Source organism: Phoenix dactylifera, chromosome 5 (assembly GCF_009389715.1).
Source record: "Phoenix dactylifera cultivar Barhee BC4 chromosome 5, palm_55x_up_171113_PBpolish2nd_filt_p, whole genome shotgun sequence".
Classification (NCBI taxonomy): Eukaryota; Viridiplantae; Streptophyta; class Magnoliopsida; order Arecales; family Arecaceae; genus Phoenix; species Phoenix dactylifera.
The window spans coordinates 18,451,726-18,478,473 of record NC_052396.1 but is presented as its reverse complement, the minus strand read 5'-3'; the positions used below and the strand labels follow the sequence as shown (position 1 = coordinate 18,478,473).

General features: G+C 37.4%; 2 protein-coding genes across 5 annotated transcripts; both read right to left on the bottom strand.

Annotated features, from left to right (window-relative positions):
* Positions 1 to 25: 25 nt before the first annotated feature.
* LOC103716670 lies at positions 26 to 9,817 on the bottom strand. 3 transcript variants are annotated; one of them, XM_039126951.1, is made up of 5 exons: positions 9,418 to 9,814; positions 6,248 to 6,343; positions 6,108 to 6,156; positions 5,457 to 5,579; positions 26 to 3,152 (listed from the first exon to the last, which is right to left on the bottom strand). In XM_039126951.1, exons 1-4 carry the CDS (start codon positions 9,748 to 9,750, stop codon positions 5,485 to 5,487), a joined length of 573 nt encoding a protein of 190 aa, XP_038982879.1. In that variant the 5' UTR covers positions 9,751 to 9,814; the 3' UTR covers positions 26 to 3,152; positions 5,457 to 5,484. The 3 variants fall into 3 exon arrangements, with proteins under 3 accessions (XP_038982879.1, XP_026664093.1, XP_008802989.1); XM_008804767.3 differs by having other exon boundaries at positions 2,782 to 3,152; positions 5,470 to 5,579; XM_026808292.2 differs by lacking the exons at positions 6,108 to 6,156; positions 6,248 to 6,343 and having other exon boundaries at positions 5,470 to 5,579; positions 9,418 to 9,817.
* A 4,449-nt stretch (positions 9,818 to 14,266) lies between these two features.
* On the bottom strand, positions 14,267 to 19,468 carry LOC103716657 (growth-regulating factor 5-like). 2 transcript variants are annotated; one of them, XM_008804749.4, is made up of 5 exons: positions 19,334 to 19,468; positions 18,938 to 19,194; positions 17,842 to 18,226; positions 14,840 to 15,210; positions 14,267 to 14,650 (listed from the first exon to the last, which is right to left on the bottom strand). In XM_008804749.4, exons 1-5 carry the CDS (start codon positions 19,411 to 19,413, stop codon positions 14,613 to 14,615), a joined length of 1,131 nt encoding a protein of 376 aa, XP_008802971.1. In that variant the 5' UTR covers positions 19,414 to 19,468; the 3' UTR covers positions 14,267 to 14,612. The 2 variants fall into 2 exon arrangements, with proteins under 2 accessions (XP_008802971.1, XP_008802970.1); XM_008804748.3 differs by having other exon boundaries at positions 14,314 to 14,650; positions 14,738 to 15,210.
* Between the last annotated feature and the right edge of the window lie 7,280 nt (positions 19,469 to 26,748).

Genomic DNA, 26,748 nt, shown 5'->3' with positions numbered 1-26,748 from the left:
AAATGGATCTTGAATCGACCTTTGCATGGTTCAACGAAAAACGCATGCGGAGGAAAATGGATCTTGAATCGACCGTTGCATAGTTCAACGAAAAACTCATACGGAGGAAAATGGATCTTAAATCGACCGTTGTATAGTTCAACAATAGACTAGTATGAAGGAAAATAGATCTCGAATTGACTATTACATAGTTCAACAATAGACTCTTATGGAGGAAAATGGATCTCAAATCGACCGTTGCACAGCTCAACGATAGACACATTGGGAGGAAAATAGATTTCGAATTGACCATTGCACAGTTCAATGATAGACGCATGGGGAGGAAAATGGATCTCGAATAGACCATTGCATAGTTCAACAATAGACACCTGGGAAAAAAAAATAGATCCCAAATCGACCATTACATAATTCAACAGTAGACGTGGAGAGGAAAATGGATCTCGAATCAACCATTGCGCGGTTCAACGAAAGCTACAACAGCTATCCCACCCTCTACCCCCTTCTTTAAACTCCCCACTCCCAAAACTTCTCTCCCCTCTCCCATCCTATTGCAATCCTAGTCTTAGTGGCCAGCGTTTATCTAGTGATCGCAGATGGTTTACTCTGATCATGGATGACTCTTCAACAGCTTCCTACATTACAGATCATGAATTCAAAATATCTTTGTTACTAAAGTTGCTCCGTTGTCAATTACAGATCATGAATTCAAAAAATGAAAATAATCTCTCTATACAGAAGTAAGATTGCACACATCTAACCCTTCCCAAATCCCATAATGATAGGAGTTGTATGTACCAGACCACCCTATAGGTTCTCCATAACTAACCTGTATGGTAAACAATGAGGACCTCAGTTTGGCCCAATTCTCAGGATTATTGTTAACGGCCCTGTAGACTTAAATAAAACTTGCGAGGGTCTCGAGTGTCTCTAGTCAACGGGGTTTAAACATGGATTGAACGGGATTGTTTTCTTACCTTCAATTATCCAACTGTTCAAAGCTATGTAAAGTTTGCCTTGAGCTGTAAGCTATGCAGTTGAAGATAGTGTGTTTTGATAAATGGCAAACCTTTCATGCTCTGGTGAAAGCAGAATTGTGAAGGTAAGATATTTAGAATTGATGTACCTAGTGGTTTCGCCTTGGGACTGTATATTTACTGTTGAATTTGCTGCCGTGATGTCCAAATCATCAAGGTGAATTGCAGTGCAACCGGCACTGGCTACAGTTGAGGCTAATAGCAAGGCGTGTTTTCGATGTCCCATGAAATCAGCATACATCAGGTTACTAATTTCCACTGCATTTTTCTACGCAACAAAAATTGACAAAAGACATAGGAAAATACTACGTCAGAGAGAATTTTCAAGTATCCGTATAAGGAATGGAAATAATGAATACTTCAAAAACAGATGCACTCACTAGTAAAATATATGTTAGTGAATGCCAAGATGGTAGTATGTTTCCTTCTCTCTTTTTACTTCTTTAAGCAAATTATTACATCTAAAGCCCATTTTCTCATTCTTTGCTCTCTTTCCATTGAAAATGACAAAACTAGTAATACAAATATTCTATTATTATCTCTAGAGTTGAAAAATTGTTTCGCAAATAAACATATACTTATCACTTAGGCTATAGTGGGACTATAGCAAGGAAAAGAATATTCGTTGAAGTCGCATACCCCGGCAGCATAATTATTGTAAACATTGCAATAATATTGACCTATGATGATTGGATTTTCTACATCAGATAACATGCTCAAGTGAAATCATTTGCACATTCCATACCTCCTTGCAAGAAACAGTATTATAAATTAGTGACAAATGAGTGCAAATTGAAGGCAAAATGGTTACTCCATAGTGCCGAGTGGTTCACAAACTGCATTATCAGAAATAATTTGAGTCTCTACCCATCTTGATTGCACCTTGTTGGAAGAACCTTTGCGGACAAGAAAAGCCACCGTCAACTAAAAAGGAATTCAGCTTGTCATCATAGTTCCATGCTCAGTTTATACTTGGTCCCATTATACCTTACAGGTAGGATAGGCTAACCATTATCTCAGTTCATTTCACGATAAAATTTAAGGCACATTTTAACTTCATTATGGAAAATTTTTACAAACGTTGTATTTCAATGGGTCTTAGCTCTCTTATTTTTGTTAATAATCCTATCTCAACAAGTCCTATTATATTCTTGAAATTTTTAGCTCACTTCTTTCTTTTCCTTCCATAAGGAGTTTTTTTAAAAGTGTGAAGTGGGAAGGATTTGCTGGTGGCGCCTGATGCCGTCTCCATATGTTATTATGTTTGAAGGCTTCAGCCATATAACATACAGGATTGGCAAAAATTGACCATGATGGAAACCCAACCTGATAAATTTAAATTAAAAAAATAAATTAACAATGCATTAAACAAATACCCAAAAATTGCGTGCCTACTTTATGCTGCAGTCTTTTTGGACTTATACTAGTAAACTGGTACTGGAACTTACCAAAATGTTAAACACCTCGAAGTGACTCTGGAAACAATGTAAGGTCGAAGGGCGATGGACCCATTGAAATTCACTTAATTTTTGGCAGACTGCATTGCCTCAACACCTCTCATCCACCCTTTGTAGCACATACTGTTATAAGAACTTAAAAGGCCCACGCAATGGCTTCCATCACCAGATTATATATCTGACTCAAACAATGCTCTGATCCTGCTTGTACTCGCATCAGTTACCGTTTCTGTTCTGCTGACAAGAATTGGAGCTCATCGTCTGCAAACATCCAGCCAAGCCATTGTTCCAAAATCACTAATTTGTTCTTCGTTACAAAAGCAGTCGGTAACCAATACAGTCAACCGTCTTCCCCCTTGTTTGGTGGCAATGATGCACTATAATTTCTTAGAACTATTGAGAAATCAGCAATACGATATTGGAGATTACAAGTTACTTTTAATGCAAGACAACAACACCATGTTGGTATTTACACATGTATGACCACTAATCTTTAGTACCCATGGTAAGCAGTGCAATATGCTAAAGAAAATATAGTCCTGCAATATTTCTATGCAAGCAATCTGTTAAGATTTACGTACATCAATTCCTCATGGTCTATCATTGAAGTTTATAAGCAACACTTCGACAAAATGGGCTTCTTTAGTGCAGGTACGACGTCCTGAAAGATAAAAACCCATTCAGGTCATGATTCCAACTATGGATTAAACTAAGCGTACAGGTAGTTCCCTTGAGTATTCATAAGATAAATTAGGAGAGCTGTGTGTGGGAGACCACAGGCTACTTCACATCTAAGCTAACCGCAACAATTCTCAAAACAACAGGCATAGTGACTACTACCATAATTATCTACAACATCCTTCACAATCTACCTGCCCCCAACCCCTACCCGGCGTCCCCCTCCCCCTGCCCCTCCTTTTTTTGAGCAGAGTAACACTTCACAATTCTAATGATGAATGTAAACAGTTGTCTGCTCACATAAGTAATGAAACTTCACATGGGAAACGACTGCCATTCATATGATGTTACATTGCATATATAGGCATTTCAGATATGACAATTCTTCATATATCTGTTATCATTGGATGGTGCTTCCCCAATAACAATTATCACTTTTCTTCAAAAAATTCTTAATTGCAGGCATATTTCCTCGACTGAGCAAGAGGAAGTGTTTGAGAAGTAGACAATGGAAACACCTAGTTTTCATCAGTTTCATTTTGCTGGCATGCAGTCCATTTATGGGAATGAGTACACATTTCCATATCAATGTTACATTGCAAGCGTATAACAATTGAATTGGATAAAAACTCTCTCTGAGAAAGAAAATGAAATCAGCATCCATTGTTGACAAGAAAAGAATCAACTCACGCACATCAAAAAGAGGAAGCTTATGCCAACCCATCAACCTTTGGATATTGCTATGTTAGCTCTCCTACCAAGGTTCTTTTTAGCTGGTAGGATATTGGTATCAGACATGCGAACAACCATAAAAATGCAAATGCCTGTAGAATTCTTCTGGATTCTTGTGTATGAAGAATCCTGGCATTTACCCCAAAAATTTAATGAACCATAATACAAAGAGTACAATAATTTGCTCCATTCTTTTAATTTAATTAATACATCACATGACTGAAAAGAGACCAGTCATGAAATGTACATAAGAAAGAGTAAGGTGCCTATGGAATGTTCCATTATGAAAAGTCATTGGTGGGTTAAAATTTCTTCTCTTTTCTGTTCCAACATAAGCATAAATGATTTATAGATTGTGCATACCCATGTCTTGGTTTTCACTATCATGTTTCCTATGTATTGTATACCAACACTTATTGTTCTTCAAGTTTCAATAGAAACTAAATTATGCACACATTCATGCATTCAGAGAACCATATACTGGTGTTGTAACTCTATTCTTATAATTGTCAGAACTCATTATCGGAATGCAACTGCCAATTTTAGTACACCATCTTTTGTGCATCATAATGACTGGACTATTGTGGGGACAAAAACATGAAACATATGCATGTATTATGCCTGTATATACATATACAAGCATAGCACACACACACAAAACACGTCCATGCAATTTTAAAAAAAATTTCATCCACTAAATCAAGATGATCCTGCACTAAATTTGTGCCTTTGAAGATTACATTCCACAAAACCAGCGATCATGTATGCTCTCTTGGGAACTAATCACTCGGTCTGGTGTTGGTCTATCAGTTTGAATACTCAACTATAGTTAGAGATATATAGTTTGTGGCAGATGCAGCAAAACTTTTATGGATTTTCTTTTTTATCCATGTCTTTAACGATTGCAAAATGGCTGCCATCAATCACATTAAAATTTAAATGAAAAAAATGACAAATCTCTTCAGCTAATTATATGCTTGACTTTTTAATTATTGCTTAGCTTTGTCTAACCTCGGCTAAATAAGCCAAATACAGTAAAATATTTGTCAAATTGGAGAAGTACAATGAAGAGGTCCCTCTTGCTATAAAATTCCAAGATGATTGTCAAAGGTTTTAAGCTTAACCTATTCACGCATTGAGTTAGAATCTGTGCTAAAGCTTGTATAAAATATATAAGCCTCAATCTTCACAATTCTACTAAAAGGATCTAGCAGATGAAGCAGAAATGCGCTTCTCGGGATGAGATGAAAGAGCAAATTCAAAGATATCCATGTATCTCAGAGTGAAAAATTAGAATGTTCTCATAGAGGGTCCATGGGATGTAAAACTTAGAAATTTCAAAGTTACCGATGGTACTAAATCTGCTAGTTAACCTCTTCAGCTGTAAACTATACATCTGTAACATCATTAGGCTGTATAACAAATACAAAAGACAGCAATTAATAAACCAACTCCACATCTTGGAAATTATTAGGATGTTGAACAAATAAGACGCAACAACTGATGACTAAACAGTATAAATTAGCTAAGTATTATATATATGAGAAGTACTCACACAGAAAGCTCACCACATAAACTGTTGATTAAACTGGAGCTGCTGGAATCTTGTAACGGCTGCGCAAACCTTCAATAGCTTTCTCCATGGATTGTGCAAGCTCAGGGATGGATATTTTGCAAACTGGTCAATTTCAGTAAGCAAAAGGGATATTATAAAACAGATAACACTTCACTACTACATACTAATAACGAACTTTTGCTTGGCTTTGGTCCGCAGTTCTCATATCATGTTGGAGCTTCTTATACTATCAGTTTATCTATATATACTTCTTATGATATATCATTTGAAGTTCCCAAGATGCACCACTAAAACTTGTTTTACAAAAGGAATAGAGTTAACGGCAGCTATTGCCTGATGTTTCAACTGCAACTGAATAGGCCTAAATTATGGATTTTTTTACCCACTTCTGACTTGCTACTGCAAAATGCAAACAACCAAATAGCCTGATACTGTGATTAATCATTTTCCTGTTGTAAACAAACACCTATAATTCCCAGAATCAGTCAAAATTAAATATTAAAATTTTTTCAGTTTATCCTCGTGATCCGCATCATTAGCTCATTTGGTCTTTTTTTGCAAACAAATGGTCTTTGAGCACACAGCTCTGAAAAAGAAAGAAAAATTAAAATCAGTTCTTCATTTATGTACCGCGAGATGCAGTAGCCTGTACTTCTGTAATTAGTTCTGCATATGAAGCCTGCAAAATAGATTATCAGAACCAAATTATGCAACTGAAAAGGAAAATCAATAGGGGATTGTTTCAAATGCCTATGGTGTCCATTGCCTACCTTCATCAATTCCGTATTCTCATTGATCCTGTCAGATATCTTCTTATATTCCTTTTCTATTTCCTCTGACAACTGTAGGCAAGCTTGTGTCTGGATCTGAAGAGGGAGGAGGGAGGGGGACAGAGAGAGAGAGAGAGAGAGAGAATACCCACTATTTGGTTAATCACCACAAGACTTCAACTGCAACTAAATGGTTTTGCTTATGTAGCAAACTTGTCAACATTTTATAAAATTTGAAGCATAACTTTATTTTTTTCATCCACTAAAGGAATAAAAAGCATGTCTTTGTGTCAACTTGGACACATTTAAGTGACAAATAACTTCCTGCATTTATTTTTTCTGAATCAGAGCAAAAATGTTCCAGTCATATTCACCTCTAGATGACCAGAAAACAATATCACCCTATGATACAGTCATTTGCAATATTTTGTAGTTATTTTACATAATTTTATCATCATTCCCAACTTCACGTACACAGAGACCCCAAAGAAAGAACAGGTAGAAAAAAGTAGGAAAGAAAAAGAAAGAGATAAGAAAATCCTTGCTGAATTTTCTTGAATATGGTATAAAATAAGATAGTATTTTGTAATGGGATCTCTAGCCAGCACTCTAGATTGTTGGTCCTGGCAAAGCATTTCTGTTATGCTTAAACAGGGTCCTTTGTGTGGTTTTTTAGATGTCTTAAGATCTTATTGTCTCTCTCAGTGGAGAAATCTTGGGGTAGGTACTGTAGACAGATGATGATTGTTTGTATCCACTGGGACTGCCGCCATCTTTTGGAAGTCTAGAAAAGCTATTGGTGGAGTGGCTCAAGCTTCTAACAAATTAGACATTAGTGAAGAATGTATTCGGGCCCATCACACCATAGAGGTTTTAGCCACAAGAAACTGTTCTTTCTCTAAAATGGATTTAGCAATCCATTACCTCATGGTCAGAAAGTCTCATTTCTTGAAAAGCTTCACTAAAATTAGTTGCTTATTTGGAATATTAATTAATACTCACAACATTTAACCATCACATTTGCTTATTTTTAGCTTGGCTGGGCTAGGGATGCTTCAGCACTGACTGAGGCAATATTCTAATGGCCCATTAATACAATAATATCGATAGTGAAATATGTCCCCTGGGACATTCTTGATACTACAGAGAGGGAAAATAACCACCACCTTAAACAAGTGGAAAGGAAAACACAAAGTATTGAATCTTTCAATTTTGACCAAAGTATCAAAAACACAATACAAGAGGGTAAGGAAGTAGACTAACAAGCCTCAAATCATTAGGTTTGCTGATCACTCCCGCTTTTATCAGACTTTTATCTAATGCACTCCCCCTCCTCAATTCAACTCAAATCAACTAAAAGCATTAATCTCAAAATAGTTGGGGTCGGCTGAATGAATCTTTTCCCTTCATTCCGCTAGGTTTAGTGCCATATGTTTTTGAAAAATGTTGAGATAACACCCTAGTTTACCCTTTCCACTTTTTACCACACTTGGGGTTCGATGTAACACATCACTAGTAGAGAACGCCCCAACGATTCTCTTTAGGATTAATGTCCATAAGATGTGGCTATAGTTTTACATATTCACTTTTTACCACAAGCCTCCTTCTGGGCTTGGGACGAGCTACACATACACTAAGCACAGCATAGTCGGAGTTACAGCCTCCTCCAACAAAAAAAAAAAGCACCACCACCAAAGAAAGCACAAAAATGCATACAAAAAGATAAATATGTAAATGATGCAAAATTTATAGCCTCTTGTTTTATATTGCATGTATTGGATGAAGGAATTTTTTCTCATTATTTCATTTAATTTCATAAAGTCAATTAGAACATAACAAAGTGGTTGCTGTAGATAAATTACAAGCCAAGCAAGACAGACTAATGATGCTATACAAATCACTGCAGCATTTTATTTAATAGTATATCAAATAAGGGGCAAACTAATATTTATTCCTCTCTTCTCTAAACAGGACTAGGACCAGCATCAGCAGTGTAAAATATGATCACAACTAAATAAAATTAAAATCAAAAGGACCATGCATAACAATAACAGACAGTAAATGAAAAATCCTTAGTAATAGTTTATACAGGATACATTAGCATGTCTTGGTGAACAGTGTGCATTCATCAAATTCACTAATTCAATTCCATAGGATTTTCAGGTATCAGAAATCAAAACACGACTTGTCTTAAAGATGAGAAAAGAATATACATGTTTTGTATTTTCAGAATCTTTTGACTTGCATGCAAGGCAAAATGTGACATTAGTGAAAATGGGAAAACATATTTTAGGAATGAGAGACGAGATGAGGCTTAAAAAAACCCATAAGCCATTTCCCATCAAATAAGCAAGCTTGCTACAATCAACCAAGATTTCACAGATAAACCCTGAGATGAGTGCAGAGATCTCAGCAGAATAGCTTCCCTGAGGAATTAAAAGTTACAGGTTAACACTGAGCCTGTTGCAAGATGTAAATCCATAACCTCCTTTAACTGCATAATATTTGTAATTACCAAACAATTTAAACAAAACACAACAAAATTCCCTCCGAGAATTAAAACAGCACATACGAACAATATTTCCTGATCTAAGATGTAGCTATGGATGAACCAAAAGAAAGGGGTGGCAGTAGAAAGAAAGAGGAGATTGCTGCAACATTAAACAGATCACTCCAATCTAAAGAAATTAATCATAATCATCAAACAGTTTCTGCAGAGTAAAGCAGGATTGCCATAAAGATTTCAGATTAAGACATATTAAACCAGTTTCTGATCAAAGCCCTCATTATGAAGATGAAAGAAAGGACATCAGCATCATATACTGCATCAAATTTCTCAAAGCTAAACAAATTTAAACAATTTCTACAGAGCACAGCAAAATTCCATCCGAGAATCCAAATCTTGGAGGCATATTAAACCTAGTTTCTTATCTGAAACCTAATTATGGAACGAAAGAAAGGAGAACGTCAAAACAAATTCTATCAGATCGCTCCAATATAACAAGTTCCTAACACTTATCAAACAATTTGTTCAGAGCACAGAAAAAATTTAACCAGTATAATTCAAATCTTGGGGCCGTATCAAAAGAACTAGTTTCCGATGTAAAAACTGCAGCCATGGAAACGAGATCATCACCGCTCCAATCCAAGCGAAAGGAGCCGAGCTTTACCTTGAACCTTTTGGCGATTCGCGTGTGGGAGGAATCGAACTCCTTGAGGGTCTCGGAGTGGCCGAGATCGAGGTGCCGCTTGAGGGAGTCCGAGTGGGAGGAGGCCTGGCTCTTGAGATCGGAGATGGTGGCGAGGGTTTGGTGGGGAGCGGACGGGGAGGAGAGAAGGAAGGGGATCGGGGTGAGGGTTTTCTTGGAGGAAGTAGCGGCGAAGGTGAGATCGAAGTTGGCGAAGGGTTTGGAGGAAGAAGAAGGGAAAGGAGGCGGAGAGAGGAAGGATCTGGAGGCCGAGGTCGTGGCCGACGTTCCCTTCCACGATGCTCTCTTCCCCATTGAAGCTGCAGTCAGTCTGGGTGGAGAGCCGGAGGTTCCAGGCTACTTATAGTGGCGGGCTCGAACGACAGATTCCAATTTAAATGAATTGTACTATAAAACTAGAGCCAGCACTCGGCACGGACGCAAGATTTTTCTTCTTTTTTTTTTTTGCTCGGCCAGACAGATGCGCGGGAAACTGAAATTTTGGTTTTAGTATTTAGATGACAAATTGAAATACAAAATTTGGAGTTACGTCACATGACATGGAGTTTGAGATTAATATACACTCGATGATTTGCTGATACATATTTTGAACTTCTTTGATATATATCCGGTAGCAACTTAATGCACACTTTCAAGTAACCGGTACACAATTTCTAGAATATAGTATTCACTAGTACATGATATATAGCTAAGCAATATATATCTTGCATATTAGTCATCCAACGATCCAATACATATCTCGAAGTAAATCATATTCACCAATACCTAATACATGGTCATGTGATACACACTCGCAGCTTCCTGATACATACTGTAAGTTTTTTGGATATATACCCAGCAAAGACCTTGTACACATCTCTAGGCAAATCGATATATGGTTTATACAATATAGTATTCGCTAGTACATAGTTCACGGTCAAATGATACACACCTAGTAGATTAATCATCCAGCAACCTAATATATACCTCATGAAGAAGAAAAGCTTCATGGATAGATTGACAGAAGTTTGATGAGGAAAAAGAGGGGGCAAGTAGATGGCCTCAACTCTTCATGCATTTGTCGCAATATGGCTCTTAGACTTCTACGTTAAGATGCACACTATGGGAGATATAGTTAAAATGAAATCCTACTCTATACGATTTTCTCTAGTACGCGCACAAGAGGTTTTTTGTTTTGTAAAGTGAGTCTCAAGACTTTTCCATTATATATTAGTAGGAGTAGGGGGAGGGAAATAAGTTTTATTTCAAAAAATTAAAATATTTTTGTATTTAATTGGAGAGAGAGGTGCATAAAAATAAAGTGCATAAGCAACAATGTAAGTTTTATCATAAAAATGAAAGGAAAATTACTTTAGGATCCCATTGACTTTGCCCTCAATGTACTTATACACTCTTAATCAGATTCACCAATTTCTCATTGAACTAATGTACCCCCTCCCCTTATTTGCCCTGTAATGTTGTTAAGTACATTTTTGAAATGACCCAACTGCCATCACTTGCTGAAGATGGATTTGCAATTGCCTTGAAATCAAGATTAGGACAAACTAACTTCATTTCCGAACCTACACAGTCTCTTTTGTGCTGTGGAGAACCCCTTTTCACCTATTCAACCTCTATATAAAGGTAATGCATATACCTTACTGTGTTCCTTCATTCTTCGCTTATAATAATGATACTTTCTCACAATAATAACAATTTCTAGTCCGATCTCATGTTTTACGCACTTGTTTAAGTTGTTTTAGTGCAAGAATGCAAGAATACTAGGGTATTGTATCAGATATAAGATTGCAAGAATTTCTTTTCAATGTAGGTTTAAGGTGTTGATTAAGGTTTTTAATAAATCCTAGATCTAAGAAGACCATTTTATTACATCAACACACATCAGAGAGGGTGCCTTGATGTCTGAACTAGACTTAAGGATGAGTCTTATTCGACATTAACCAAAATTAATTCAAACTTATATAACTTCGACGAGTTTAGGTTCCAAGTTTGAGTCATGGGTGGTGCATCCTACAAATCTAGATTTAGGTAATAATATTACGGATAGGCCTCTCTCTCTTTCTCTTAAAGGAAAAACAAATGTAGTGGAAGAGATGGGTGACCCCTCTAACAACTAAGGGAGAGGAAGGGTGGCTTAATGGCTACGGACCTTATAGAGTCTCCATAAGATCTAATGCTTTAAGTGGATTCATGTGTCCATGTGTGATTACTTGACAGTGATGCCATGGATCAATTTAAAAAGCACAACCTAATATCAATTCTTAGAAAGCCAAAACCTAATCAAATGGCTAATTTAAAATTAGGCAGCTCAATAGGATAGGTGGCTACTTTTTTGGGCCATAAACTGGACCAGCATAGGAATGAATATAAACATATAATAAGTATGAAAGAGTGTTCGTTTTTAATCCGGGCTTGATTTGACTTAGTTTGACTAAAGGTGAAAACTAGTCAAACAAGATACCAAGTATAACTGGTTTAAGACCAATTTGACTAACAATGCTTGAGCTAGTATAATGCGAGCCAAATGAGTTGGAATTGATCATGAAAGATCTAATTTGTAGCAACCCATGACCTCACCCAGAAAGGCTAGCCAAAAGGTATTATTTGGGTTTCTTGATTCTGTGTAAGTATCCAAGATCTATCCGGCGAATAACCGATGTAGGATTAAACACACGCTTGCACGGGTCCTCACATACTCTTCTGTTTTAAGCCCTGATGTCCTCGTCAGGCTAAAGGTTCAAATCTATTTAAATTTAATCACAAGCACCACGATCGGGGTCCATAATCAACCCCAATAAATCTTTGCTGCAGTGTCCCCTAGTCTATATAGGTTATGGGTCAGGTCCGCTCTGATTCTATTGTAACAACTCAAGATCTCATCCAAAATCGCTAGTCGGAAGGTATTTTTTTGGCTCCTTAATCTTGTATAAGTACCCAAGATCTTTTTAGCGAATAATCAATATGGGACTAAACATACGCCCGCAAGAATTCTCACATACTCCCCTCGTTCAAGCTTCGACGTCCTCGTTAGGCTAAAAGTTCAAATATAATTACAAGCACTACGACCGGCCCGTGGTCAATCTTCATGAACCTGTGCTGCAGTGTCCCCAAATCCACATAGAATATGGGTCAAGTTCGCTCTGATACCATTTGTAACAACCGAAAACCTTACCCAAAAAGGCTAGCCAAAAAATATTACTTGGGTTCCTTGATCCCGTATAAGTACCCAAGATCTACCCAGCAAATAACCGATATGGGGCTAAATACACACTCACATGGGTCCTCACATAATTAGGCTTAAAGGATGAATTCAAGGATTTGACCATGGAAGGCTTTGAATTAACTTGATGTTGACCTAGACTTTTTATGATAATGGGTGTAGTGATTAGGAATGTAAAGGTAGGGCTGGGGTTCTTATGAATCCTAGAGCTAAGAAGACCATTTTTATTATGTAAGCAGCCATCAGAGGGGGAGCCTGGATGTCTAAACCAAATCCAAGACTGAGTTTAGTCTAACTCCAATCAAGATTGGAGTTAGACTAAACTCAATCAGGTCAAACTAACTTAATCAACATTAACCAAAATTAATTCAAACTCACAAACTTTGATAAGTTTAGGTTCCAAGTTTGAGTCATGGGTGGTGCATCCTACGAATTTAGATTTGGGTAATTATAATACAGATGGATCTCCCTTCCTTTCTCTAAATCAAAGCCATAACACTATAGGTTTTATGGGTATCTACATTGCATCACACAAATAAACCATAAATGGGCCAAAACAGGCTTGATCCAAACCAGCTTGAAATCACTTTCAGTCCCTCATAGTGCATGCTTCTTACAGTCGAACAACACCAGTCCATAAAAACAGCAAATCAACGGCTTAGCTTTGGCCATGCAACCCCCCGATGGGACACACCCTTGCATCATATACATGATGACACTACATATATCTAGATTCTGGACACAAAAACCAATTAAGAAAGAAATGGAACAGATCAGTTATGAAAGTCGCCAGACTGAGTTTAAGAGAGACAGTGTGGCCATATATACTTTTGGGGGAAAGAGAAGGTGTGCCAGTTTTCTCCTGGCATAAGAGTTCTGAAAAAAATATCACTGAACAAAGGAACAACACCCTTGAACTGTACCCAAATGCCAAAGATTGGATAAACAAGGACTATAAAGATCTAGGATATATCCAATGGCATGTTGGTTGCCCACCATTTATGATCAGATGTCCATCATACATGCCCCCTGCCTGGGACCCGTGAAGCAACATGCTTACACTCTATCCATCAGCACACAAGTGAAGTACACCACAAAGTCTGATGGACCCTCAGAAGCCTAAATGTCACACCCATAAAGTAGTGACATGCATGCCAGTGTTTGGAGAAGCAATGAGAAGGGGAGCAGCAAATACAGCTATTCCTTGCCACCCATGTTTGCTTTTGTTCCATTTCCTAAACTCTCAAGTTTCATCAATGTTGCTTCTGTGGTTCCCAGTTCAAGCTTTCAGAAGTTCCATAGCAATAAAGACCAATGGTCCCCATCAACAGGCATGGCCAAGGTCCATTAATCCCATCCAACACGCAGCATCTTAAAAGCAGTCAGGCCCATGGACACCCCTTTTTTGCATCGGCTTGTGGAGGTTGTTCCACTTTGGCCACACAAGTTTCAGTTGAAGGAAATAAAGAGGCAGGATACTAAATGGAGGATAGCAGCAAAAGCTGAAGGCAGAGACAAAACAATATAGTATTAAAGATCATATTTGTACAAAACTACAAATGCCTGAATTTGAGGAACAGAAGTTTTGAATACTCTAGTGCAGCCATGCAGTGAAGCAGAACAACTTGATTGCTGCCCAGGTTTCATTCACATGTTAAGACATGAACAAGATATTCCAGTAGCTTTTATATCTCCAGGCATCTGGATTCCAAAAAGAACTTATACAAAGTTTTCATAGACAGTACAAGCTATTTAAAAGACCACGCATGAATTTAAATGCCAAACCAATCAACACAACTCCCATGAAGGTAATCAATGTCAAACATAGGACCCCTCCACAAGAGTCAACAACAGAAAAGCATAAAGAGGATCTCAAAATTCTGTTGATTAAACCAGAAGAGGATCCCTGGCCATCAAGCAAGTCTCCCACCCCACATCATTGCTCCACATGCCCACAACAAGCCCTTGAGTCATCTGCAATGACCGATAAAGAAGATGAAATCAGCAAGCTTGCTAAATAAATACAGTTTGAGGGATGCTGCCTTTAGAATTAGGGCGTACCGTTAGGAGATCTGGAATTGGTAGTGGATAAGTCGGTGGATGACATTGGTACAGAGATTGAGAGTAGGGTTGTGGAGAAAGAATTTTGGTTGGACCTCTTACCTTCAAGGTCAGGCCACATATCCCTTGTCCCGGGCCACTCATCAAAGAAGGGTCGGAGTGAGTGGCTTTCATGCTTCACAGGCTCCGCTAACCCAAACTCGCTACCGGAGAAAGAATGCTGCTGCTGCTCTGGCTTTGACAGGGAGCTGATTGAAGCCTGCCCCAGTTCTTGCAGTGTTGTGAACTGAAGATAACTGCTCTGCAGAGAAGAGTTGCTCCTGGCTTTTGAAAGAGGAAACAAGGACGTCCGAGACGGCATCGGACGCCATGAGCTGTCGAGGGAAGAGTCAATTCCAAGGCCCCTTGAATTTCCAGAAGCTTCAGAAAAGAAACTATGCTCGTCCACCTCAGCTTTCATTCCATATGGGTACCTGAATTAAGGGATCAGATGAAAAAGGCTCAGTAGCAGTCGACATTTCTTTGACACGAGGCTAACAACCATTTAAAGTTGTAGAAATGTTTCAAGCAGAAAAGCTTTAGGAATTGAAACCGCAGAACTTTGTCTAAAGAGCGCTGCTGCAGAGCGCAATGTAATGATATGTCATGCGTAAATTGCCAGCATAAGCATTTCCTCTATAGAATTCAGAATTGAATTACAATTATCAGACAGGAATCCTTCATTTGTTATCTGAGGTGACGCACCGCACTAAATTCAACTAAGTACCTCAAGCATGATTTTAGCTGAACCGAAGTGAGCTTCTCTTACTGCTAAAGATACAGAGAAATTTGACAATGTGAAACACTTAAATATATCTAACCATGCAGTGGATGCTGCAAGCTTGGAAAGGATGTCATGTATTAGTTCAGGTTACAAATATGAGAGGGATCAGTGCCTCATGCAGAAGTCTGTATCTGAAAAATTTCATATGCAGTGATCACTAAATCCACACTAACAAAAACCTATCCAAGTTGAAAGATATTGATACAAATCTAAAACAATAGACTTCTTCGATGAATATGCTTAGCCAACATCTATATCAGACAGGATGCAAGTTGCAGTAATGGTTTTATCAACAAAACAATAAAGGCTTCTTGGATGCATTTGTAACAATAAGCTGACCACAATATGATATCAATTAAAGTTGAGATACTTTCAACTTACAAACAGAGACTAATGCAATTTACTAATACAATTAAATTGAGAAACCAAAGACCGAAGTAAGAGGAGATGAGATGATCATATATAAAAACCATGCCTCGAATAAAAACCGATAAGTTCACACAATGTAATATAAAACACCAAAAATGAATCCTGAATGAACCACATGAGGCTGCTTTGCAGTGAAATGATTGAGTAGTTGTTACTCACCCTTGCTAGTAGGCTGCAAATAGAAACATACAAGGAACTTAGATCACTACCTGAAAGTTAACAATGTAAAAGGTCCCTTATTTGAAGATGGTATTTGAAAAATACCATCATGTGCTTGGTTGTCATCATGTGCAAAACTAAGTTAAAAGGCTATGTGAAGTTATATCATAACAAGATGCTGCATGCAAGCACTTAGGATTTGTGCCCGCATAACACCAATAACTGCTTTGTTGAGGATGAGAAACCTTAAACTTGCATGAACAACTGAACACGATATGAAATATTAACAAAGAAAGCTTAAGCATGATTCTTTCTGGCAACTTATAACACAAGGTAGAAGAAACAGATGATTTCATTAAAAAATAGGAATTACTACCATGTGGTGGCCTACTGGTTAGCTTCTCCACTTAGTAAAGCCAATTATGCCATGATTCCAATGATTACTGTCTAAGATAAATTACTCTCCCAAGCAGTTCGAAAAGACTAAGAATCCTCAGGCAAATACATATGCAGTTATTACATTCTATAACAACCTCCACAAGAGTTTCCTATCTATCTCTAGTTCTTGCACAAGCATGTGAAGGAAAACCATAAAGCTTGAAAGCTAAGCCTATTCAAAGTCAGAGGTTGTCACAAACTTCATAGACCGAATGCCCCATAACAATTATATTTTACAGCCTAACCTATAGAATGAGTTGGCTTGAGGCCTTCCTTTGTAAAAACCCAATTCCACTCTAGCTTCTCTAAGAATGTCTTTGCAGATTAGAAAAAACTAAACTGTAAAACAAGTACAGGGCACGATAAAAAATATATATTTTTCAGCACTTTATTAGTCTTTTCAGGTGCTTTTGCAGATATACCGAAACCTGACTTTCTATATATAATATGCCATCAGATAGATTGACAAAGTATCCCACTGGTCAGACTGGGAGATTGACAAGTGGCAGATCTGAACTCTAAATTCCTCGCATCTCTACTGGAAGCATTTCAAAGTTGCCAAACAACCTGCTCCTACTCAGTAGCCAGAGCAGAAATTTTAGTCAAGCATGCAAGACGGCAGGAAAGCTTGTCAGCTAACAGTACTGCATCAATCTCTACAGACATACTGGATTCCATACAGAGCACCGAGAAGAGCCTTCTGCAAGTCATCCCCCGAACTCGATCTCCGACAACAGAAAGCCAGAAGTCTGATTCCATCTGCAACCGATTAGAACGTGATCTAAACGGCCATTGCCACCGAAAGAATCGAACATGGCATCTTATATCTTCCACTTCTAATCAGGAAGATCAGATAAGCTTACGTAATCTCGACATATAATTCCTGCAAAATAACAGCTACAACTAGGCCACATGGGCATTGCTTAATTCTGCAGAACACCCAAGATTGGAACTTTATATCAGTAACAGTACAATCACATGGATTTGAACCTTTCTAAGGTTCTTGTCGACCGCTTGCTTCCTATGTTGCCAATCACTCTTGCAGTGTTGTGTCGGGATTCCATCTCTGGGATCACTTGGGAGCTCCTAGATATCATTTATGTTGATGCTTGTGGTTGTATTTATACTAGGATGATATGACTCATTCGCTTGACCGACAAAAGAAAACAGAGTTTCTTCCCGATTAAGATTGTTAATTTTAAAGCAGAGACTGTTAGAGAATATTTCCGCAAAAGAAAACAGGGAAAGCAAGCACCTGAGCTCCTTCTCGGCCACGGTATAGGAACCAGGGTCAATCAGCAGCGGAGAGGAGGCGGCGGCGCCGCCGGGGAAAGGGCAAGCAGCAGTGCTGCCACCTGCAAGAGAGTGCAGGGGGATGCTCTGGAAGCTACCGCCGCCATTCCCGCTGCTCCCAGTCAGGGCGGGCGATGTGACGGTCGATGCACAAGGGGACCGAGACTGGGATTGTGGAGGGGCTTCCACAGGCTTTCTTGAACGGTTACGGCCCCGATGCATGTGGCGCTCGCAGTACTTGGAATCGGGGTAAGCCTCCTTGGAACACCGCCACTTCTTCCCATCCGTCCGCCGGCACCGGCCGGGCTCCGGGTCCAGCTTCTTTCCGAAGTAGGAGTAATAACCCACTGAAGGTGATCGAAACAGAAATTAGTAAATATGAGAGCTAAAACTGCTGCTCATCATCCATTCTACTGAAGGAAAAAAAAAACTTGGATTGAAAACCTCGATTCTTACTCGAAAAGAAGGTAGAGAAAAAACTGAATAAAGGCACATAAAATGTTGATAACAGGACGGCCGCTCGAAACAAACTACAATAAACCCCGGCAAAATAATGAAAGAAGCAGCCACAATAAATCCCAGTAATAATAGAAAGTCCTAGCCGCAGTATAAGTAGAAGAATTCTTAATGGAAAGCATTTAAGAAAACTCACTCTTTGAAACATGAATGAAGCAGAAGCAAGCATAACATCCCGCTTTGATATGGAACGGAAATAATAGAAATGCGATTCGAATTTCACCGAAAAGAAACCCAATCACAGGGAGCCATCGATTCGAAACAACGAGAAACTCACATAGATGGCGGAGAGCAAAGTAAACCGATAGCGAGATCACATTTTTAGCATAAAACAAGCCAACAAAACCCCCTCCAACGATCCCTGAAAACGTTCCCAAAGCCAATGCAAGCAACATTCTTCAACTAAGCTCCAACCAAAACCACCGAAAAGAAGCGAAAGAGAATAAAAGATCGGAACTTTCCAAACCAGCTTCACAAAACAGAGTGGAAAAGAACCAAAAAAAAAAAAAACAAACACGAGAAAAAGTTGGGAGCAAGCTCACAAGCAGCAGCAGCAGCAGCAGCGGGGTGGTGGCAGGAACGGGACGCCATGGACTCGAGGCTCTTTCGGAAGTATTCAACAAGATGGACCGGCACGGCTTCTCCGGTTGCTAGGTGCTTAAAGATTCGCGCCTGGAGCTCCAGCTCCTGCCACTGCGACACGGTGAAGAGCGGCCGCGCCGCCGCCGTACTGCTCATCTGTTCCCCTCCCGCAACTCCTCCTGTCTCAATCCCAACCCGCCGCTCCAGACTCTCCCCTCTGCAGCAGCAAGAAAAACAAAAAACACAAGAACAAAAACGAAAAAAAATGAAAAAAAAGGGGCTGGGGAAAGAGAAGTTTAGAAAGAGAAAGAGAGGAGGGGGGGGGGGGGGAGGGGCTCCCCAGAGGAGCGACATACCCCAGGGGGCGCCAGAAAAGGTTCGGGACGGGGGCGGTCGGGTCACTCGCCGGTGAGGGAGAGGTGAAGGGTTCCATCATTTCGAGCTCGTGGTAGCGGAGAAGGAAGACGATGACAACAGAGAGATGGACAGCCCGCCCCGTCGCAGGGACCGAGGCGAGCCTTTTATAGACCTCAGGCTCGGCCGCTCCTCGCTTTCTTCCCTGTTCTTTTTTTGGATCGACCAAAATAATTTATTATTAAAACTTTTACATCAATATTCTTTTAGATATTAAATTTTATACAAATATTTTTTAAAATTTAATAATTATATATATATATATTCTCAAAAAATACTTGCTATTTTTTTATTCTTATTTTTACATATATAAACATACCAACTACCGTTAAAAAATTAATAATTTTAAATTAAAATAACTAAAATATTTTTAATAGATAAATATATAAAAAAATACATGCCACTTGATCACGATAAAAAACAAAAAATATAATTTTAATTAATGGAACTATCAAAAACATTTATAAAAAATAGTATTTTATAAAAACATAAAAATAAATATAAATTTAAAAAAATTATTTAAACAAATTTAAATTTAAATTTATGCAAAAAAAAAATGCTTGTTATTTTAAAGTCCAAACCTCGACGCAAACCAAACCCTTATTATCCAAACCCGGGGGCCCGCACCCAGCTGCTCCTGCTTTACCTGACAACCAGCGCACGTGACGGGCAGCACGGAGACATCCCCAAGACCGCCCCGGTTTTTTTCTTTTTCTTTTTTTAAATTTTGGCGGCCGGTCCGGACCGGGACCACCGGCTGTCGGTGATCGAGAAACCGATGCATTAGGGAGGGTTTAGTATTGGGTTCGGCGTGGTCCAGATGTCTTGAGGAGGGGAGGGGGTCCTTCCAACGGACGGTCATGATTGAAAGATGGTGTTTGCCGTGCGTCTGAACTGCAGTAACTAGATTTTTTACGAGTGGGGAGATATTTTAGTACTGTGGCCTCGTGTTTTGTGGGCTCAGCTTTTTTTTTTTTTTTGTGGTCCATATCATCAGGCCTCAAAGTACTGTACCGATGACTCACCCAAGGTATCAACTTAATGCTTGTATATGTTACATCTAAAGAAAAAGACCAAGTAGAAAATTATAGTTATCATCATAATGAAAATAGATGATATACTAGGTTTTATTTAGGGATAAAAAATTTAACATTTTAACTATGTTAATTGTTATTATAGTTTGTTTAACAAAAAAAAAAATTATTACAATTTCAAATAAGGATGTTATTTGTTAAAGGCATGCATTGGTCAAGGGGAGAAAAGTATTATTTCATTTTAGATAAATAGGTGGAGATGTCAACCGGCGATCGATTGTTGCATGCAATTTAGTATTACAATTCGTACTATTATTTTTTATTTTTTAAAAAAGATTATATATTACAATTACTTCAATTATGTAATTTATTTACTTAAAAGATTGAGAAAATTATATTACCGTGCCGACACTTATTCATATCATTACGACCAGATATAAATAGCGTGATGTATTTGAAGGACAAAGATGGTGATGCATGCTTGTATACAGGACTGTTCATAAAATAGCATTATTTATAGAATAATTGTTAAACATCAATGGCTGATAGCTTGATCAATTGGCACCGATCTTTTCAAGTGAGAGATCTCAAGTAAAATTATAATAAATCAAAAATATTTCTAAAATGATAATATTTCATAATAATTGTGGAAAATTATAATATTTCTAAAATCAAATAAAATGCCTGTTAACAATAGCAAGGCCAATGGTCCTGATTATTTGTTTATACAAATATAACATGTAATTTTCAAAATCATTATAACGGCCGTTACTATGTTACAACGGACGTTTTCTAAAAAACCAGCTGGTACTTGAGTGACATTGCCGGGGTCCGGGTGCCTTTTAATAGGTACGACGCCACAAATTTTCTAGGCCCACACTGTGAGCCAATAGATAGCCAACACGTAAGCTGAAATCACGAGAATCATGCTTTACCGCATATGTGGAGGTCGACAGAGGTGTCCAGTTGCTAACTTTTCATTGGGTCTCGGGTGCCAATCGGATCAGATCGAAATAAATACGGATTGAATGCAGATCAAGTTAAAATTTCATCGACCTAAATCTAACTTATTCATTAAACAGATCAAAAATTTAAATTTAAATCCTATCTATGTTGCACATCACTCCAGAAAGATTCTCTGAACACATCCGGAGGTCCCTCTTTCACTCTTATGCCAGGTTGTCGCTATTGATTCTTCTGACTGCACTTGCACTAGAGTAGAATGAGCAGCCATTGTACCAAAAAAAAAAAAACCTTTACCACATACCAACAACATAAAAATCATTACAGAATTCAAAACTTTGAAATTGTAGCTGGATTTATCTTACTCAATGCCAATAGCTATTAGCTTAGCAGGTTGATGTAGGCTCTCTTATATAAGAGATCTTGGAAACCTGGGCGGTGATGATGAATAATCACCATACCTTTTTTGAGAGGAAGCACACATGTTACAACTAAAGACTGCTATTTAAGACACACACTCAAAAAAAAAAACTATAATATTTAACTTGATGGATGAACTCTTACTTTTACCTAGTCCTTTATCTTTCATCAATCTTGTTTCTTGGAAAACTATAAATCCATAGAAAATGGAGTGCTGGAAAGTCATTTCAGCTAAGAAGTTTAGCATTGAAATAATCAAAAAAAATAGTCAACAATTATCAGCTCAATTGCTTGGCACCCATCACTTTATAGCCAAGGTCTCATGCTCAAACTTGTATGTATTTCCTCAAAAATAATACTTAATTTTTTGACTTTCATTCATTACAATAAAATGATGATTTCACCATAGCTTGTTTAGTCTAATTTTTGGAGTATATGGAACAAAACATTGATTATCATGATGGTTCTTGTAAGTTATGTTAATTAAAAAAAAAAAAAAGGAGATTTTTCAGAGTCATTATATGGCTGTCTCCTGCCACCCAGTGTTTTAACTACTTCCCGGGAGGCGGGAGGCGGCATTTAATTGGAGTGGCGGGAAAACAGGTGACATGCATGGAGTGAGGTAAGTCCCATCAATCATCCATCATTTCTTCAGATGAAATCCCATGAGAGATGGGAGAGAGGAGAGAGAGATGATAGGAACGAAAATCAGCCCAATTCAAATTTTGTGGAAAGAAAAAATCCCCATCAAAACAGAACTTATTTGGATGATTATTAGGCTACAAAATTTATAAAATTTATAAATTGGACCACTACAACCAATAAAATTATAAAATTATAAGTTGGACTAGACTTATATTAATAAATATGCAAAAATAACTTTAAAGTGGCTTAATATGTAATTATAAATATAGATCTAGTTCGGTCCGTAATTCTATGATTTTGTTGGTTGTACTGGTCTAATCTACAAATTCTACAGAATTTTTAGTCAATCACTCAGATAGGCCATAAGTCTTTTTTCTTCCTCCAGACCAAAAGTTAAGATTTGGACAGGCTATTAGAAAATACAAGATGGATAAGCAAATATATTCGATTCCTGTAAAATTTAGGACTCATCTTATAAGAATATCTAAACAAACCCTAAGTCGAATCCACACGAAGAAAGTTCGCAACCCCATAATGCTCCAATATTACAACTAGCATGATTTGCTCTCTTGTTACTTCTCCCTTCACGCCTTCACACTTCTCGCACTTATCTTCTGGGTTAGTTATTTTGACATAGTTTTCAAAATGTTGTGGGTAGGGGCCCTTGCTCTAGAAGAAGATTAAAGGATCTTTGATAGTTGACACATATCCTTTTCTCCTTCTGGTTTTAGAGGACATCTATCATAGATCAGGGATCAAGGTTTATATTAGTGACAAATGGATACAATCCATGGATGGATGCTGCAATCTTGGGTGTACGGACCTATAGCCTTTGTGTGGATGCTTCATCAGCTTTAGGAGCTAGGTCTTTTTGAGTTGGATCCAATCAAATCAATCTGAACTTGGTTTCTTTCATATATAGAGGTGGTCCAAATGAGGCTTTTGCAGTGCTATGTGGTCCAAACCTTCATGACCAAAGTAGATAGCCCTATACATGGACTTAACTATCAATTTTTTAAAAATAATACTCCGCTATACTCAATGCAGTAGAATTGCATTGCACAAAGATACAATAGCAAGATAGCTTGACTATTTAATTTAAAATGCTCATATTAAGCTTGGTTGTTACGTCAAGTATAACATTATATATTTTTTTTATAGAAAAATACATTAAGTCTAGAATTTTCAACTCTAAATTTGCTCCACTTCTACTCCCCATACAAGGATTAGGTTCTTCAGGGATTGTTTTGTTGCAGGATATCCTCAAAAGTTGGAATAGGGTGGCTTCTTCCCAATCTTTGGGAAGCTTGGTAGAGGAATGAATTCCTTATCCGGGGCCTAAAGTTATCGTTAGGTGCAAAAGTGAAGTAAAATAGCTCAACAAAAAGTGAGAGAGTAATTGCTCGTCCATTTCTTCTTTTTCTCCATTTTCTTCTTTCCAGATTATTCTACCAATTCCAAACCAAACTACTTTTCCTTAACCCAGTAATAAAGGAATCTTGGAGGGCTGGCAAAGTCTAGCTGTAGCCATCCATGGATTTCTTTTTATCATGTAATCAAATGCAGTGTTAAAGGATTTATGACTGGTTTGTAGAATAATTTTGCTATTTTAAGAAGCTGTTGAATTTGAGTCATGTTAACTTATTGCTAAAGTTGTGCAGAATTGTAGGGTTTGGCATATATAGTTCTCACTTGATTGCAACATGGTTGGCATTGTCGAACTTTATCTTATCTTGCTTTACAAGCAAATTAAGGGAGAAGGCTAAACCTTATTGTGAAGTCAAAATTTGCCTTTAGGCCTTTCAATAAAGGAAAAAGAACAGAGAGACTAAATCTAGTGCAAGGTCCACATGAAAAGCTAAAGCATGCATTACCATTTGCAAGCACTGATCTTAATTAGTTAGTCAATTAGGATGAAAAAGAAAGCAGCAATCACATCATTTTTATGTATTTTCGCAAATGCATTGCATAATGCTTATTTCAATCTTGATTACATATCGTATCTTGGTTATGAATGTTCCTTATGAAATTTGTTCATTATGAATACTTAATATACCTTGCAAGTGCCGACAAGCGATAAGGGTTGCAATCAGCACGACAGGCTTCCGAATTTATGCGAGATGCGATCGAACATGGTTGCAGTCTTGTTTGGCACAACTCTCCTTGATGTTTCTTTAAAGAGAGATTTCAAGTTGTCTTCACACCAACATCCTGCAAATAGTATTAATTACATTGTGGAGTATACATTGATTCTTGTCTTAGTCTGTAAAAAAATATAAAATATATAAATAAATCTATTTCATCCTATCAGCTTAAGCTTTTGAGACAAGTAGTGAATTCAATATAGTATCAGAGAGAGATCCTAAGTTCCCCATTATTAAAAATTTCACATGTTGGGCTTACCTATTAAAAGAAAAGTCTGACCTACATGTGAGGAAAAGTATAAGAAAATATAAAATATATAAATAAATCTATCTTATCCGCGTGATAAGGTGCAAGGTAGCATGCAGGATTTCTCTTTGCGAAAGCAGAATCAAAGTAACGTTCTCCTCAACGTGATTAAAATGGCCTGCGTGCTCGCGGATGACGAAGGAAACGAGGGAGGCGAGTAGAAGGAGAGGGATACGTAAAGCGGGGAGTGCCTTCCGGGAGGATTGAGACACGTGAAAGTTTTGGGCACGTGATAGAAAAAGGGGTAGAAAAGAGGCGATTTTTGAAGATATTGTCGCTGTACTTGGATCCCTTCGGTAGCCTCGAAGGAAGAAGTGATGATGGAGAGAGCTTTTTCTATTTTTTTAATTTTTAGCTTAGAGCACAAAATGCCATTTTAACCAGGGTTTTATTTCAGGTTAAGAAAATTTGTAACTCGAGTCCAATCTAGTGTGGTAATGAATCTAAGCACCCAAATTTCAAAACCTGCAAGTTGATATGACTATAAAAAATTTGAGTAAATTTTAAAATTTTCTTCAAAATTAAGAATAAATTATAACCTACAATTTAACGCATGACTTAACATGACATTAGTCAAATTGTTAATCTTAAAAAAATTCAAATACCACATTAGAAGAAAATTCAAAATTGATCAAAATAATTTTAAGTAATATAACAGTTGTCCAAGGATATAAAAAAAATATGTACATCCTCTACCTAAGAGCAATTTTGATTTTTGACATGAGATAAACGATTACACTAACGCTATTAATTTAACTAAATATAAATATAGGGTTTATGTACATGTAATAAATACAAGCATTAAGAGATTTTTGTAATTTATTCAATAAAATTTTATTGTAGACATAATTCGGGTTAAATCGGATTGAGTTATGCAAGGCTCAAGCTATATTAGCTCTGAAGCTTAATTTTAGAACTAAGTGTGGGTCTAGTCATGTTAGATGCCCTCGGAAGAACATAGATTAGGTTTTGGATGGATTGCTTTAAGTGTCTTGATATAAAATTTAAAAAAAAAAAAATCAAGATGAGGTTTGTCTTGATTCTATTATTTAAAGTCCTTAATCCAGACCTGACATTGATATTGGGCATTTTGAAATTAAATTGATAGCCAAGTTAGTAATGTATTCGCCTGACTTGGTCCATATTATAGGTTGGTTTGAGCCACCTGCCCAAGTTGCACAAAGGTGTTCCGCAGCATTTATGGATTGTAGGCTTCAATTTAGGATCCAATAGTTGGAGGTGTCCTTAAAAAGGAATCTGATGGTTGGAGAGATATTCTGAAAAAAAAAATGGAGAGGTATAGAAGATTTGGACTATTAGACATATCTCACCCGAGCTAGATTTTTTTCCATATTATCCTCACAAAATATATTTGGGATTAACATCCCGCATGCTTAATTCCATCAGGGTATCGCGAACTTAAGGGATATTGTGTCGTAACATTTTTTGGGTACCATGATTCTTAATTTGTTTTGAAAAAATAATCCAAGAGAGACCAACAATACTTCTTTCAAGAGAAGAGAATATCTGCTTCTTTCGAGTTTGAAATTAATAATCAAATATTTAAATTATTGATCATAATCTATATCACTAAAAATATTTGAAATCAAAAATCATGTATTTTGGTACTCTCCAATCTATATAAAAACTGGGTGCAGAAATAAGACGTTAAAATAATGTGTGACCATATTTTGCTGTGATCTAAGTATTTTTTTTTTTATTTTTTTATATTTTAGTATATGTAGATCATGATTTATAAGGTAGGTTTTTAATTTAAATATTTTATCATGTATTTAAGTATATTAGTAAAATGGACGTTGTTCATTTTTATGTCCGTATGATAT